The following is a 16,538-nucleotide window of genomic DNA, read 5'->3' on the forward strand; positions in this document are numbered from 1 at the left end:
GCCTGTTCCCTATGTATATAATTGCCCATGTCTGTAATTAGCTCCAGTGTGACTTGCCATCAGGATCAAATTAAGAATTCTAGATTTTGATTTGTTTTAGATACTCGCTTGAAATCAAAACATAAGGTAAACAGGGTGAGGCAAAAGTAGGTTTACAGTCGTTCATATGGCAAATAATACAATAATCCTATCTAATAAAAGAGAAACATGGTAATTGGCGTACGACCGCTACCCTTCCCATTGGCTAATCAGGGCAATATGCAAATTAACTGTCAGCCAAGATGGCGGCCGGCAGCCAGGCAGCTTGAAACTAACATGAGGCTTGCTTGCTTCAGTGACAGAGGACTCCAACGTTCCCCGCCTGCCTTGCCAGCCTCTGAGCCTGCAGTTTGAAACATTTTAACAAACTGGGATCTCAGAGCTGGAGTCAGAGCTGGAGTTATACATTGTTTCAATTACCTACTTTCAGTAGCAGAGGCCTAAGAGCTGGAGCCTCAGAGCTAAAGCTGGCCCAGAATTTAAAAAAAAAAGAAAAAAAGGAGAGGTTGGGAGCTTCAGTCACCTGCGAGCCTGAAAACAGCCCTCAGCCCCTCACCCAGACTGGCCAGGCACCCCAGTGGGGACCCCCACCCTGAAGGGTGTGTGACCAGCTGCAAACAGCCATCATCCCCTCATCCAGGCTGGCCAGGCACCCCAGTGGGGACCCCCACCCTGGTCCAGGACACCCTTCAGGGCAAACCAGCCAGTCCCACCCATGCATCAGGCCTCTATCCTATATAGTAAAAGGGTAATATGCCTCCCAGCACCATTATCAGCGGAGCCGCGAGGCCTCCCGGGACCGGGATCAGCGTGACAGGGGGCAGCGCCCAAACCCCCTGATCGCCCTGCAGCTCTGTGTGACAGGGGGCGGGGCCACAATCCCTCTATCTGCCCTGCTCTATTCCTGACAGGGGAAGGCGCCCCAACCTTCTGATCAGCCCTGCTCTGTGCGTGACAGGGGGGAGCTCCCGAACCCCCTGATCGCCCTGCGGCTCTGAGTGTGACAGGGTGCACGCCTCAACCCCTCCCCCCCCACCCCCCCCCACCCCCCGCCACGGGCCCTGCTCTGTGTGTGACGGGGTAGAGCCATAACCTCCCCATCGGCCCTGCCCTGATTGTGACAGTGGCGGCGCCCCAACCCCCTGATCGGCCCTGCTCTGTGGGTGATAGAGGGCAGCGCCCCAACCCCCTCCACCCCCCACGGGCCCTGCTCTGTGTGTGATGGGGTAGAGCCATAACCTCCCCATCGGCCCTGCCCTGAGTGTGACAGTGGCGGCGCCCCAACCCCCTGATCGGCCCTGCTCTGTGGGTGATAGAGGGCGGCGCCACAACCCCCTGATCCGCCCTGCTCTGTGTGTGACAGGGGCGGTGCCCCAACTCCCCTATCAGCCCTACTCTGTGAGTGACAGGGGGAAGCTCCTCAACCCCCTGATCAACCCTGCTCTGTGCATGACAGGGGGGAGCTCCCTAACCCCCTGATCGACCCTGCTCTGTGTGTGGCAGGGTAAGGAGCCCCAACCCCCCTGATGGGCCCTGCTCTGTGCGTGACAGGGGGCAGCGCCCCAACCCCCTGATTGGCCCTGCTCTGTGCGTGACGGGGTGGCGCCTCAACCTCCCCATCAACCCTGCCTTGAGTGTGACAGGGGGCGGTGTCCCAAACCCCCAATCGGCCCTACCCTGAGCATGACTGAGGGTGGCATTGCAACCTCCCAATCTGCCCTGCTCTGTGCATGACAGGGGGTGGCGCCCCAATTCCCCAATAGGTCCTGCTCTGAGCCCGACCAGGGGCTGCACCTAGGGATTGGGCCTGCCCTCTGCACCCGGGAGCAGGCCTAAGCCAGCAGGTCGTTATCTCCCAAGGGGTCCCAGACTGCGAGAGGGCACAGGCCAGGCTTAGGGACCCCCTTCCCCCCCAAGTGCACAAATTTTTGTGCACCGGGCCTCTAGTTAATAAATAAAAATAAAAGGATAAACTATGTTTTGTGTACTCACAATTGTAAACCTACTTTTGCCTTACCCTGCATATTGCATTTTTTTATAAGTATGTTTTCTACTGTTTGTGGGTGGGTGTTCTCCTGAAATAGTCTGTCCCCACATATTCAAAGCTTCCCACTGTCTACATTGCAGACATCTCTCCACTTCTATTCTCACCCACCTACTTTGTTCCACTCTGAAGAAATAGAGAACAAGGACAGACATGTACCACAACAAGTTATACTCTTTTTAAGTGGTGGTGTTTATCTTTGTTACTTTAAAGAGCTATGTTAGAGACAATTAAATGTATTTACTTCTTAAGAAAGAGAACTTTTTAATCAATGTGATCATGACATCTTTAGAGTCATTTTAGATTAAAATTTCATCAAAATGTGATAGCTAATAGCTATGACAAAGGTAACATTGTGGAATAATTTGTGTAGAGTTAGATAGCTATCAGGAAAAAGTTCTTTTTGTTCACTTTTTAAGTAGCTAAATCATGGAAACTTTTAAACATTAATAGACATAGCTCCCATTTTTTTTATGTTCAGACCCTGCATGTAGATAAACAGAATCGGTAGATGTGGTCTGAAACTTTGTCTTACGTACATGTACAGTTCATTGCAGGAAAGGCACTGAAATATTTTGATTGCCTTTGTAAATGGCAGGAGAGTTGTCAAACCAAGGGGAGACATCCACAGTAATAATCTGCCTCTTTAGATTCACAGAAGTCTTCAGAAGCAAACACAATCCAAGGAAAACCACCTCCCAACAAGACTGATGGAGATGAGAGTGAAGAAGATCCACCTGAATGTCAGCCAAGCAAACTCAAGAGGAGGCAAGTTGCACGTTACTTTCATTCTGGAATGTGTTAGCATAAGCCACTCTCTCCACTAGTGAGTGGTTACCGAGTGCTTGTGACATTTCAGCACTGCAAGGAGACAAGACCCTGGGCTTTGGAGCATGGTTAGATCCAACTCCGCCTCTTCAATTCTGCCACAATTTCTTATCTATAAAGTGGAACTGATGCCTCTTCTGTGAGGCCATTGGGAAGACTGGAACTAACATGTAATATACTAATATATTAGTAGCTATCAATGAATGGTAGCTATTAACTAGTAATATGTAAGTAGGTACAGTCTATCTTTCTAAGGCAGCTCTAATTTTTCCCCCCCAAAAGTCTGGGAATAATTACAGGATTTTGCTAAAATCCTCCTCAGATACATCAAATCTAGTGCTCTCATTCTATCGATAGGAATACTAAGACAAAACAAAGATAAATACTTTGCCCAGAGTTATGTAGTGGTAATGGCATCTCCAAAACTAGAGCCCAGACCATCTCCTTCGAAGACAGTACTGTTTCTAGTGTACCATTGATACATGTAATTAAAAAAAAGTAGGGAATGTCAGGTAAAATGTGGCCAAATGCTAATGGCTGTGAAATAACAGGAAAAGGATGGACATTACAGAATTTGGATGTTAGCTGGGCACATTTCATTTCTATGACGGGATATGAAGTGCTTCGCATAAGACTTGTGTGTTCCATATAGTTTCTATAAAAACAGTAAGCACGTTTTAGAGGCCCAGCAACTTAGTACATAAAAGCATACCTCTCTGTTCTTTCTACACGGTAGGCGTTGCATGTTAATTCCTCCATTAGTTCTTGCTAGGTCCTGACTGCAGACTGTGTCTTACATTCCTGGAACCTAATAGGTCCTTCATAAATGTTCAGTGAGCATAATTTCATTTGTAAGAAGAATCTCTCACTATTTCTGTTTACTCATTACTGTTGCCCAGGTAGTAGGGAGTATTAGAATTATCTCCCATAAATGGATGATCCTGAGTTACTTAATACCACTTGTATCACAACCTGATTCTTCTGAACAATATTTTTTTTTCTTTTGTAATTTTTTGGTTACAAACATTTTTCAAATGTTTCCTTGTTTGTTTTTCAGAAAAACCTCTGGAGAAAACACTCTAGGAGATTAGTTTAAGGCTGCAGCTTTTAACTGGTATTTTTTCAAAGGAAAATGGAGAGATACTGTGTTCAGGAATAGAGATAATTACTTGACAGGGTTTAAGGTTTGAGTGCTTATTACTGTGTTCCAAATACTGCTTGGTACTTTTCCTCATTTGGAAAATCCTGATGAAAATACTGTTTTTCCTGTTTTCCTGGGTTTGTGAATTATGGTCAATTGTTGTAAAGGGAAAGTTTGCGTAGGTTGACTATATGTACTTTTGATATTTGCCTGAATGGGTGGGATCCGGAGATAATGGCTTATCACCTTTTGTTTATTTGTTTAGCCATGAGCTGGACATCGATGAGAACCCAGATTCAGACTTTGATGACAATGGTGCCCTTCTAGGATTCAACCATGGCTCCGGACAAAAGTAATTATACGTAAATGCTGTTGTCCTTAAATCTTAACCACTTGGGCTAACTTAAAGCTCTCTGATATTCAGATAGCTAATAATAAGTATGTAGCTTATATCATTTGAGATATATCATTTGCAGTTAAAACACTAGTCTCTCTTGTTTGTAAGAATTATAGTTATCACCATACCTTTGATGTAGTCACATGTATTAACTCAGTTGTACTTCAAAGCAATCCAGTGTTGTTACTCCAATTTATACTAGTAAATAAAGCAACTGCAGCTTGCAGGTTTTGACTCAGTCACGATCACATCATTTCTTGGAGAGAATGGGTTCAAGTCCAGCTCTTGAGATTCTAAGCATGGCTCTCTTCCCCTTGTGTCTCACATAACTCTGTGTACATCTGAAGTGTGTAGCAAACATGCCATGAAAAGTTCCAATCTGGAGTAACCATTTTTCTTTTTTACTGTGAAAGTAGTAAAACTCAAACAAAACAAAAGTAACAAGTAAGAGTGAAAATCTTTTCTTCAAATCATTCCCCAGAGATAATATAATAGTTGGCATATATCCTTCCTAATTTTTTGTGTATGTTTTTATGACTATGTACATATACACACATTACTCCTTTTTATAAAACAAAAAATTATTCTATGCAGTCTACAGCTTGCTCTTTTCCCCTAAACAATGTACCATCAACGGCCTGCCTTATCAGTACATTTACCTAGTCCCTTCAGTAGGGCCTGGTGTTTAATTGATTTATAGTCAGGTTGCTTCCTAAGACCTACTTTATGCCTTTGAAGTACCCCCAGCTTGTTGCATGTACTAATAGTTCTTTCCTTCCTATTGCTAAGTAGTATGCCATTTATGGATGTACCATAGTTTGTTGAACCATTATCTATTGAAAGACATTTGGATTATGTGTGGTATTTTGTTATTACAAATAAAGCTGCTTTGAACTTTTGTGTACAGAAAGTATTAGTGTTCTCTGGGATTAAATGCCCAAGCATTAAATATACGGAAATTGAAGAGTTTATTGCCTATGACATGAAGACTGAACTGAGTAGTTAAAGCACACTAAAGACCTACCATTTTGCTATTTCTTTATTACATTATACTGTGTAGGTTCTGCTTTCTGCTCTATATTTGTTGATATTTCCAACTTTGGTGTTTCACATTTACTTGAGAATTAACATACAAAGCTAGACCTTAAACTGCATTTTAAACTTTATTTCATAATTAGGAAAATGAAATTACAGTAGTGGCTGCTAATAGAAAAATAGTGAAAGTTGTTAGTTTTATTTTCTTTTCATATAAAGAAACAAACTGATAGAACTTAAGATTTCAGTCAACTTCTTTTGATTTGGTCCCAGATATGGTGGAATTTCACATTTCAGTCATAGACGGGTCAGATATCTACAGAAGAATGTGAAGTATAAGTCAAAGTTCTTGGACATGAGAAGACAAATAAATTTGAAAAATAAACACATTTTCTTTACTGAAGACACAGAAAAAAAATGTTTTAAGAAAAGCAAAACTTTGAGTAAGGTATGTATAGATTTTGTTTTTTATTTATAGATAGAATTTCATTTTGTGAGCTTGGCTTCTTAAAGTTTTTGTTTTCAAATGTGAACCCTGTTTCTACCAGATATAAGGGCACCTGAGATTCTTTTCTACTTGCTATCTAAAGACATGTATTGTGTGAAATAAATTTGGAAAAGATTAAGTTGGGGGCAATATGAAAAGGGAATGTTTTGAAAGCTACAAAGTAGTAGAGAGAGTCTGGGAAGATAAATAGATAAAATTGCCTTGTGTATGTAGTAACAGACAATGGAAATTGCTCATCTGTTTAAGCTAAGTAGGATCCCAGAAGTCCAGTGTCTGATACAACTTTTATAGTAATCCTTCATTTTGAGGTCCCCTAAAGGTGATTGATTAAACTTGGCGCTAACAAGTTCATCCTAATGACGTGAGACTAAAGGCTATTTTGGTGATTCACATTGTTAACCAGAATAGTCATATCCCCTGTCTTGGACTTTGTTGTACTTGTTGTCCAACTACCTGGAAAACAAAAGTAATTAAAATTGCCTTTGCTTGGTTATGATGAGTGATTCTTACCCATTCTAGAAAAAGAAAAAAAAGAAACACTTTCTACTGAGCAGAACCTTGTATCAGCCACATCTCCAGCAGTTCTTTTAAGTCAACAGAAATCTCAGACCCCATATACTTGTTTTTCCTCTGTTGTATGATTACCCTTCCTAACTTCTGTATTCTTCTAAAACATACTACAATTTTATAGCTGTTTTTATTTTTAATGTATTTCAGATTGTTTGGCTGCTGGTGATATTTTAATATTTTAGTAGCCCTAGTTATGTCTGGATTTCCAGTATTGGTTCAATTGATCCTATAGTAATTTTTATAATGTATTAGATGTGATAGCCCCCATATATTCATCTGTACATGAAGAGCAGAAACATAGCTGCTAAGTATTGCTGGGGGGGAGGGGGAGGGCCAGAATGTGGCTGCTGTGTCCTTAGATATCTGATTGATGTATAGGCACAGTCCTCTCAAAGGAAGATTCTGGGTTGTTGTCTGCCCATCTTCTGTCTACCACTCTAGTTCTAATTTCCTAACTTTTAGGAAAGTCATGAAGATCTGTTATGAAGAATGTTTTTGTTATAGAAGATAGCAAGAAAGTATATAGCCTTGTTAACATTTCATAGAAGAAACTTAATTTATAGGAATCATTTTACTGACTCTACTGCTTCAGTAAAAGGCAGTTCACATCCTTTGCAAGATAGCACTGCCTTTATTCTTAGAGACACAAAATCTTTTTAGAGTTCATCTTTGCGCTGAGTACCATTTAACATAGATAATAGCCTGGGTCTTGCAGAAAAACTAAAATTAGTGACTCAACAATAGGCGGGTACATTTGTAATGGTAACATCACATAGTACAGTTAGGTTGCTCGAAGCCTTTATGGAAAGCTATTGTAAAAGTTCAACTTTATCCTCTTAATCTTAATTGATTATAGAAAGATCATAGTCTTGTGTGTGATCTGATATTTTCTTCCTTTTAAAGAAGTCTTTAATAACGTCATGGTATGTCCAGACAAGAAAGTGCAATTAGCTTGGAATTACTTGATCATATTAGCTTTGTGATACAGTATACTTGTCAGAGCTAAGAATTGTGATGCAGCTTGTCAATCAGGTCACAAATGGTAAAGCAGGTAGAAATATTCTGTGTAATTGGAATTGGTTCATGCCCGTAACATCTTAAAATTTCAGGTAGAAAAGTTTCTAAAATGGGTTAACGAACCAATGGATGAGGAAGCATCACAGGAGTCAGTTTCTCATGACGATGTGCAAGACGCTTGCACAAGCAGTGATTCAGAAGAGCAGGGAGTGTCTGTTACCAAAGAGGAGGAGCCACTGGAGATGAGCAATCCAGAGCCTGCCGAGGGTCATGCCATACCTTCAGCTGGTGAACCTGAGACAGAAAAGAATGAAGGGGACAGCACCGGAGCAGCTGTCACAGATAAGGAGGATTGTGTTGCTCAGGATATACCAGATTCTCTTCAGGTGGAAACTGAAGGTAAGAGTAACTGTGCTTCAACCCGCTGGTGGATTTAGATAAATACATTTTATAAATGTTTTTCCCTAGTTTTCACTTATGAGTCATCTATACATAAGGATTCTCTGCTATTTACTTGTAAGTTGAGGGAAGGCATGTTAAGTAAAGGTGCTAATGGCTATGGTTTGGCACCCGAGTGCATTTCCCTCTTGACTGAACAGGCATGGTAAAAACAAAGGTAAAGCGTGTGGCAAAACTGTGTTTGAATACCCCTGTCTATACCGTTCAGATTGGTTTCTGCCACAACCCTCTGTCCCATGCCCTACAGGTGGCCAGATCGTTTTTATTTTGTTATTTTTGTGGCGGTTGTGCAGAGTGGTCATTTGTTTTTGGATGTTGCATTCACATAAAGCGTTTACAGTAGTTCGCTATAATGAGTGGAGAACAGAGTAGCATTTTTACTTTATACTCTCTTGTACTATTTGAATTTATTTTAAGCAAATGTTCTTTTATAATTTAAAAGATAATTGTATTCGGTGGAACATTGGGGCTTTATCAGGTAAAAATTTTTATTTGAAACTAGAAGCCTGATGCATGACATTCGTGCAAGGGGCTTGGCCCTTGCATCCCCGGCTTCATCCGAAAGGTAGTCTAGAAGGGCATCCAGAAGGTCATTCGGCTGTCCAGTCCAATTAGCATATTATGCTTTTATTATTATAGATAATACTCAGTTTATAGATGAGTTATTTCAGACTTGCCTAATGAAACAGTTACATTTATTGTGATGATTTCTTTCTTAGGAATGAAGCTAGTGACCCCTGTTTTCATTTTCCTTAATTTTGTATTAAGGAAAATAGCTTATTTGAATCTTGCTTTGTGTGTGTGTGTGTGTGTGTGTGTGTTGGGGGGTGGCGGGGGGGAACGATAATGGATCTATGATAACTTTGTCACATACTTCCTTGACTTTCTAAACAGCATATACTTAAGGTAGTTAAATTTTTTTATTTAGCAACTTTTTCATTGTACAATTTTTTTAATGTACAACTGGTGTTCATGTAGCACATGGAGATTTCTGAAATGCTTTCACGTGCCTTATTCTCATTTAATCTGTAAAGTACCCAATGAAGTAGGTGGAATTAGCTCCATTCTATAAATGTGGAAAGTAAAAATAAAGTCCAGAGAAATTAAGAAATTTGAGGTCACAGAGCCATAAGTGGCATAACAAGGACTCAGTACCAAGTTGTCTGATTCCTAAATCCCATTTTCCCACGCTACCCTAATTCTCTATCGCCACTCGTCACAATGTTGGTAGTTTTCACCTGGGATGATACCACCATCTCTGGGGCATTTGGAAGATGGTGGTTGTCAAATGACCTGGGGAGTTTTGGCATTTAGTACTTTGGATTATTTAATGTTGCACAATAAGGTTTGTTCACTCAAAATGTCAGTGTTCCCTCTCTTGAGAAACTTGCTGCACTTTGCAATTGATGAGACCATTAGCTACTTGCAATGGTCAGATGACTATAGTAAGACATAGTCCTATCTTTGAGGACCATTTAAATATGATAGAGCTTTATTTGTCAACATCACTTTTTGTCATATTTAGCTATGAAAACACTTCTAATTTCAGAACTGAAACCAAATAAGCAAACTAAAAAATTGTTTAAGAAGAAGTCAGTCTCTGAACGAGGTACTTTCTACTAAATGGAGCTAGTGACCCCTGTTTCAATTTCTCAGAGGCGCTGTGACTTCTAGGTCATGGCTGGGTTCAAAGGATGGATCTAGCTGAGAGTTGGAGTTAATCAGTCCTTGGGAAATTTTATTTTAAAAAAGGGAAAGGAAATGTTTGGATTCCTATAATTTACCAGGGAAGCAGAGTCTTACCCAACAGAAGTAATAGCTTATATACCTGTAATAGTATAATTATCTCCTAACAATTCTGTAAAGCAAATAGGTATAATACTACTCAGTCATTTATTCCTTTTGAGAAATGAAAAGCTGGCGCTTTGAGAGCCTGCATTAGTTATCCAAGCTTGGGGAGCCAGTAAGTAGCAAACTAGAGGCTACAGTCTGACATCAGTGCTCTTGCCATGGTACCCTCCTGCTTCTCCAAGTGTGTGATTGCACACGTGTTCTGGAGCTCAGTCCCAAATTATTTGACATGGCTGCACTTTTAGATAAATTCACCTGTGTTTCCTTTTTTCATAGTACGCATCTCTATTCTTTATATTCCTTTATTGTAGCTGAAATTAAAAAGAAGAAGAAGAAGAAAAACAAGAATAGGAAGGTAATCAGTCTGCCTCCTGAAATAGCTGCTGTTCCTGAGCTGGCAAAATACTGGGCCCAGAGGTACCGGCTCTTCTCCCGTTTTGATGATGGAATTAAATTGGACAAAGGTAAAGTATATATAATTTTGAACTTTAATTTGAAATAATTTTGAATTTATGGAAAACTTGCAGGAGTAGCAGCATATTTCTATCCCTTTTCCCCAGACTCAGATGTTTCTTAACATTTTGCCACATTTGCATTATCATTTCTTATGTGTGTGTGTGTTTCTGTTCTGGTTGCCCCTATTCCTTAATCCTTGAATGTGTATTTTCTAAGAAAAAAGGATATTTTTATGTAACGGGTAAAATTATAAATTTAACATTGTTACAGTATTGTAATCTACAGTCCATAGTCCAGTTTTAGCCATTATTCTAACTAATGTCCTTTATAGCATTTTTTTTCCTTCCAACATAGAATCGTGTATAGCAGTTAGTTTCATGTTTCTTTGGTTGTCTTTAATCTGGAATAGTTGCTCAGCCTCTTTTTATCTTTCAGGAACTTGATGTTTTCCAAAGAATAACAGCCAGTTAATGTCCACAGTGTCTCTTAATTTGGGTATATGTGTGATTTTAAAACTTTGGACTCAGGTTTAATCTATATTTAGGAATTGATAGATTATTAAACAGAACATCTGATGAAGAAATACCTAGTGCAGAAACATGTAATGAATTAACACTGGAAACTTTGAATTCTTTTTCAAGTTTTCCTGCCCTTACTTTGAACAGCTTAACTCAATTCTGAAAATTGATGTTTATTTTCATATTGGAACTACTTAAATTAGGTGTTAACTGTCAAAATCAGGAAATCTGGATCACTGGTGGAATTTCAGGGGTCTGTGAACCTCTTGTAATTATTTACAAAAAAATTACATATTTAAAAGAATGCAGAGGAGTTTGTTAGGAGAAATATGACTAGATAAAAGCTTTTAATTCTGTAAAAGTAGTTAATATTTTTATTATTCCAGCAATGAGGAGCCATTTAAAGTTTTGGTAAAGGAAAGAAACAGGAAAATTGGTGCATCATTTTGTTCAGAGAAATATCTTCCTTAAAAATGTGAATTTCTCCTATTGGGAAAGAAAGAGGGCATTATCCTCTTCCCTCTGGAATGGTCACAGGACATGGGACCTTATTTCTGAAAATAATGAGGGTTCTGCTATTCCTACAGCTTTGTGGCCTTTTGCTGTCAGCTCCTTGCTTTTCCTGGCCCTTTAGAAATGTTTGAATTTTTCCAAAGTGTCCAGTACAAGTCTGGTTCATTGGTTCCCCATTAGGGAATGAAGTCATAGGGAAACTCTGTGGAATTTGGGTAGTTGGCCAATTAGAATGGCTAACTTTACATTTTCCATAGCAGATAGTCAGTAGTTAATACTTCAGACATAAAAATAGGAACTGCATTCAGTTATTGGTGATATATTGCAAAAGAATCAGGCCAGAACTAAAACAGTTGCTTTCTTTGGGAATGGGAATGCTACTGTTCCTTTTTATAACAAGCTTTGTAGAACTTTTCTTTAAAACTAGGTTATTTATAGTGTTTTGAAAAGAGAAACAAAGGTGGGATTTTAAAGTATATATTATATAGTAATGATTGTTATGTTTATGCTTGGCTTGGCTGCTTGAAATTGAACCTCTTAGCAGAAATACTCTTTCTTCGCAGAGGGCTGGTTCTCAGTTACACCTGAGAAGATTGCTGAACACATTGCTGGCCGGGTCAGTCAGTCCTTCGAGTGCGACATTGTAGTGGATGCATTTTGTGGAGTCGGAGGAAATACCATTCAGTTTGCCTTAACTGGAAAGAGAGGTAATTAGCCATCAATGGAAGAAAAATAAATTATATTCAGCTTATTCAGTAAATGTTTCATTTTCCTTCCTTTCGTCTTTGCTGACATTTAATATATAAATAATTTAATGCCAAATATTTAAAATAATAATAGCTAGCATATATTAAGCATACACTTTGTATCATACAGATGTAAGTGCTTAGAGTGTATTTATTTAGTCAACAATCTTGTGAAGTGTATCTTTTACTATCTGCCTTTCACAGATAAACAGAAATAAAGAGATGAAGTTTGGTAGAGCCAAGATTATAACAATATATAAAAATATTAAAATGGAGAGACTATTCTGTAAAAGAAAAGAAAAGTAGACAGGGAATCCCAGCTTTGTCATTCACTACTGTTATGGACATCACTTAACCTTAATTTAAAGGCGACATGAACTTGAGATATCCTCTGTGATAACCTTTCAGCTTTAACATTCTGTGACACTAAGCATCTTTTAAATATTAGATCATCCTCAGGGTAGCTTGACTTTGAAATCACAAAAAAGAAACCCTCCACTACTATATGTCTGCCAGGAATTGTGTCGAGTAGGTAATACGTGTGCAGTTTCTCAAAGAAGAGGGGCTTCAGGAAGTTGAACAGTCTGTCCACATTGACATAGCTGAGTCGTGAAGCCAGGACTTTAAAGTGCAGAATAATGTGACATTTTAGGGGCATAAGTCATACTCTGAATATGCTTTTCCGCTACCCCAATGTCTTTATATTCCACGGATAGCTTCCATTTTAGTAAATTTCAGTTGAGTCTCATTAACTTACATAAAGTTTTTAATGTTAACTAGGAAAGCATATGATTCTGAAAAGGATAATATAAAAGCTTGGAAATGATGACGTGAAACTCAGCATTGATTTTTAAGACGAGTGCTGATGAACTGTGGCCCTTATGCAATCACTGCTGTGCTCCAGAGCATGACATTTGCTGACTTTACATGGTCTCCTCAGAGAAAGCTGTTTTCATATTTACTAGAATAGTTATTATTTTCTTGTTTTCCCTGAATTCACTATTTACCCTTATTACCCCTATCTTCACTCAGGTAGTTGCTATCTATGCATATACCCAACTGAATGCTTCATTTCCTAGTTAATGTACAAACACAACAGGAAAGCACAATACCACCTACTTCCAGTAACGAGTAAAGACAAATAACTGTTCATGGAGTCTACATTCTAAACTTAGAGAATTCTCAAAGCTTTGTATTTTGCTGTTTTTTAAAGAGTTCTTTTTCCTTTTCCAGTAGTTCCATATTAGTGCTGCCCAAAAGAATTTTCTGTGACGATGGAAATGTTCTATGTCTGCACTGTCCATTGTGGTGGCCACCAGCCACAAGTAGCTACTGAGCATTTGAAACATGGCATTGTGACTGAGGATCTAAATTCTTTATATTATTTAATTTTAATAATTTAAAGGTAATAGCCACATGTGGCTGGTGGCTACCTTTATTCAACAGTGCAGTTCTATTTAGTATCATTCAACATTTGTCAGCATTTCAGTTATGTGAGCAAAGTGAATGCTTGCATTCTGTTAGGCCTGAAAATAAAGTCTGCCTTCAAAGGAAGTCATAAAAACATGAGTATTAATTGAATATATTTGATGTTGAAAGTCATTTTTTCTGTTGAATTTTTGGTGTTGTCATCATATCTTTCCATCTGCCTCTACTATCAGTGTAGCAGATTGAGCAGCTGAAAAGGACGTTTTTATCTTTTTCCTTATAAATATGAATGTTAGTTTATATAGAACAGGAAAAAATAGCATATAAATGCATGATTTTGCAAGATATGATTTGTGCTTGTATTCATTGTTCAAGTGCATGATTTCTCAAAAGTATTAACCAATTTTGAAACCACCATGTTCTGGAAAATAGCTTTGTTTCCTTCACGACCATGGTGTACGCATCAGGGTTCCACTTAGCCCTTCCAGGTACAAAATAGTGCCACTGGTGCACGCACATCTGCACTTCCTGCAAGATGTAAGTGAGCTAAATTTAACTTAGGCTTGCATTGCTAATTATGAAATTGCAGTAAATTAAGTGAAATCCGATTTGATGAAAACATAAGGTTGTCTGTTCCTTAAAATGTCCCATTAAACATCATCAGCAGACTTTTTTACCTTTCTTAAGTTGACAAAAGAGGTTTGTCAACATTTGTTTTATTTTGCTTTTCTGTAGAAGCTATCAAATTCAGTGGTTGCCTCATTTTGAGGAAATTGGTCTTTTATGAAATCTTAACATTTATAGGCTTTATATACTGTTGGGGACCTTTCCAAGTGTTTGCTACTCAGCATGTACCTCGCACAGAACACAATGCTGACCACCTATTTGGCTCTCAGTAGATACTTAGTGGCAACTATCTAGTATATAAGGCCAAATCTCGATTAGTCTGTAAAAAAATATTCTTGTACATTAAATAAATACACTGATCTGAAGATGAAGTATTCTACTAATGCTAACTACTAATCAATATCATTTGACTCATCTTTCCTGATCCCGTTTTTAGTGATTGCCATTGATATTGATCCTGTTAAGATTGATCTTGCTCGCAATAATACAGAAGTGTATGGGATAGCAGACAAAGTCGAGTTCATCTGCGGAGATTTCCTGCTGCTGGCTCCTCAGTTAAAGGCCGACGTTGTGTTCCTCAGCCCCCCTTGGGGAGGGCCAGACTACGCGACTGCAGAGACCTTTGACATTAGGACAATGATGTCTCCTGATGGATATCCTTTCAAAGTCCTAAGAGTTTACTCAAACAGTGGTTGTGGAGGGGAAGGGGTGTGTGTGTGTGTGTGTGTGTGTGTGTGTGTGTGTGTGTGTGTGTGCTTGAGAGAGAAATTCGTGAAGAGGAAAGAAGCTAATAGCATTTGATAGTTCCTAGCTTGTTTTACATAAAAAGCAGGTATGTAAAAGTTAACTGGTGATGAATCTCCAAAAGTTACAGCAAATGTGAAGTATATTCCCTCGGTTACCCTCCACTTTTACTATTACAAAACAAGAACTAGAGAGCATTGACTGTTTGGAATTATTTTCCTGGAAATTGAGAATTTCCTGGAGACCTGTCCCTAATGTCTGGGTGACTATCCCTTAGCTATTCTTCCACTCACACTTTTGCTAATTCTCTGTGTGTCTTCACCTTTTCCTGTTACTCTTCCAAGGTACTGAAGCAGGCTCTTATTTCGTACTTAATAGCGTTGATATTATTTGTCCCTTTATCTCTGTTCCCCAGAGGAATCATCCCTTTGACTCTAACAGGACACATGCTCCTAAATTGCTAATTAAAGTTTAGAATGTAGACGACATGAACAGTTATTTGTCTTTACTCATTACTGGAAGGAGGTGGTATGGTGCTTTCCTGTTCTGTTTGTACATTAACAAGGAAAGGACAGGAAGAGAAAGAATGTTGTGTATTTTCTGACTTCGTTGCCTACCACTAGGATAAATGAAAAGTAGGTTTAACTTCTGCCCTGGCTGGGGGTGGCTCAGTTGGTTGGAATGTTGTCCCCTACACCAAAAAAATAATAATAATAATAAAGGTTGCAGGTCCAATTCCTGGTAAGGGCATATTTCAAGGATGAAGTTTTGATCTCCCATCATAGTGTGTACAGGAGGCAATCCATGTTTCTCTTCCCCCACCCCTTTCTCTCTTAAAAAAAAAAAATCAGTAGTATCCTTGGGTGAGGGTTAAAAAATAGGCCCTGGCCCATGTGGCTCGGTTGGAGTGTCATCCCGGACACTGGAAGCTGGTGGGTTCAATTCCTGGTCAGTGTACTTACCCAGGTTGTGGGTTCAATCCCTGGTCAGAACGCATGCAGGAAGCAACTGATCGCTGTTATCTATGTTTTTCTTTCTCTCTCTAAAATCAATTTTAAAAAACTGGTTTAACTTCTGACCAATCAGGAACAGTGTGCTGCTGAGTTACAAAATCGGCTACTTAATTCTCTTAGGCTTCATTAGAGGATTAAATGTGTGCCTACATATTAAAATACATTTGGGTTATAAGTGGAGAACTTAATCTCTGATCAGAAATTAACTGCTGTTTTTGTCACTTTTCCTTAACTGTTGTCCACCTTTGAAATTTTCAGACTTTCTCAGAAGATCACTAATAACATTGTTTATTTTCTTCCAAGAAATGCTGATATTGACCAGGTAAGCCATTACTGAGAAACTTCCATGAGCCTTTGGCATAACTGTTACAAAAGAATGGGTAAAAAAAGATCCAGGGAATTGCTTTAATTGAGAATGTTTTTATAAGAAGTCCCTGACTTTTTTCCTATTACTAGAAAACTGGGAGTGTTTGCCAATTAAATCCATACCTATTTCATTCTCTCCTTCTCCATCATTCCTGGCATACATGCACAGAAACAGCATGCTGGGCTTTTAATGATATGTCCTGAAAGAATGACTAAATGTGTTGTGTTCATATGCGCA

General features: G+C 39.1%; 1 protein-coding gene across 3 annotated transcripts in view; it reads left to right on the forward strand.

The window, feature by feature from the left end:
* The window catches only part of TGS1 (trimethylguanosine synthase 1), a 41,722-nt gene that overhangs the window by 7,679 nt on the left and 17,505 nt on the right, over nucleotides 1-16,538 (forward strand). For all 3 annotated transcript variants that reach the window (XR_004972481.1, XM_036338246.1, XM_036338245.1), the window contains exons 5-12: nucleotides 2,734-2,851; nucleotides 4,318-4,404; nucleotides 5,758-5,932; nucleotides 7,672-7,978; nucleotides 10,201-10,353; nucleotides 11,940-12,083; nucleotides 14,614-14,830; nucleotides 16,178-16,256. Coding sequence is in view for 2 of the 3 variants with exons in the window: in XM_036338246.1 (XP_036194139.1) it covers nucleotides 2,734-2,851; nucleotides 4,318-4,404; nucleotides 5,758-5,932; nucleotides 7,672-7,978; nucleotides 10,201-10,353; nucleotides 11,940-12,083; nucleotides 14,614-14,830; nucleotides 16,178-16,256 (1,280 nt within the window). In the remaining variant the exon portion in view is untranslated. The remainder of the gene's footprint in view (nucleotides 1-2,733; nucleotides 2,852-4,317; nucleotides 4,405-5,757; nucleotides 5,933-7,671; nucleotides 7,979-10,200; nucleotides 10,354-11,939; nucleotides 12,084-14,613; nucleotides 14,831-16,177; nucleotides 16,257-16,538) is intronic.

The sequence above is a fragment of the Myotis myotis genome, unplaced genomic scaffold (genome assembly GCF_014108235.1).
Source record: "Myotis myotis isolate mMyoMyo1 unplaced genomic scaffold, mMyoMyo1.p scaffold_m19_p_16, whole genome shotgun sequence".
Lineage (NCBI taxonomy): Eukaryota > Metazoa > Chordata > Mammalia > Chiroptera > Vespertilionidae > Myotis > Myotis myotis.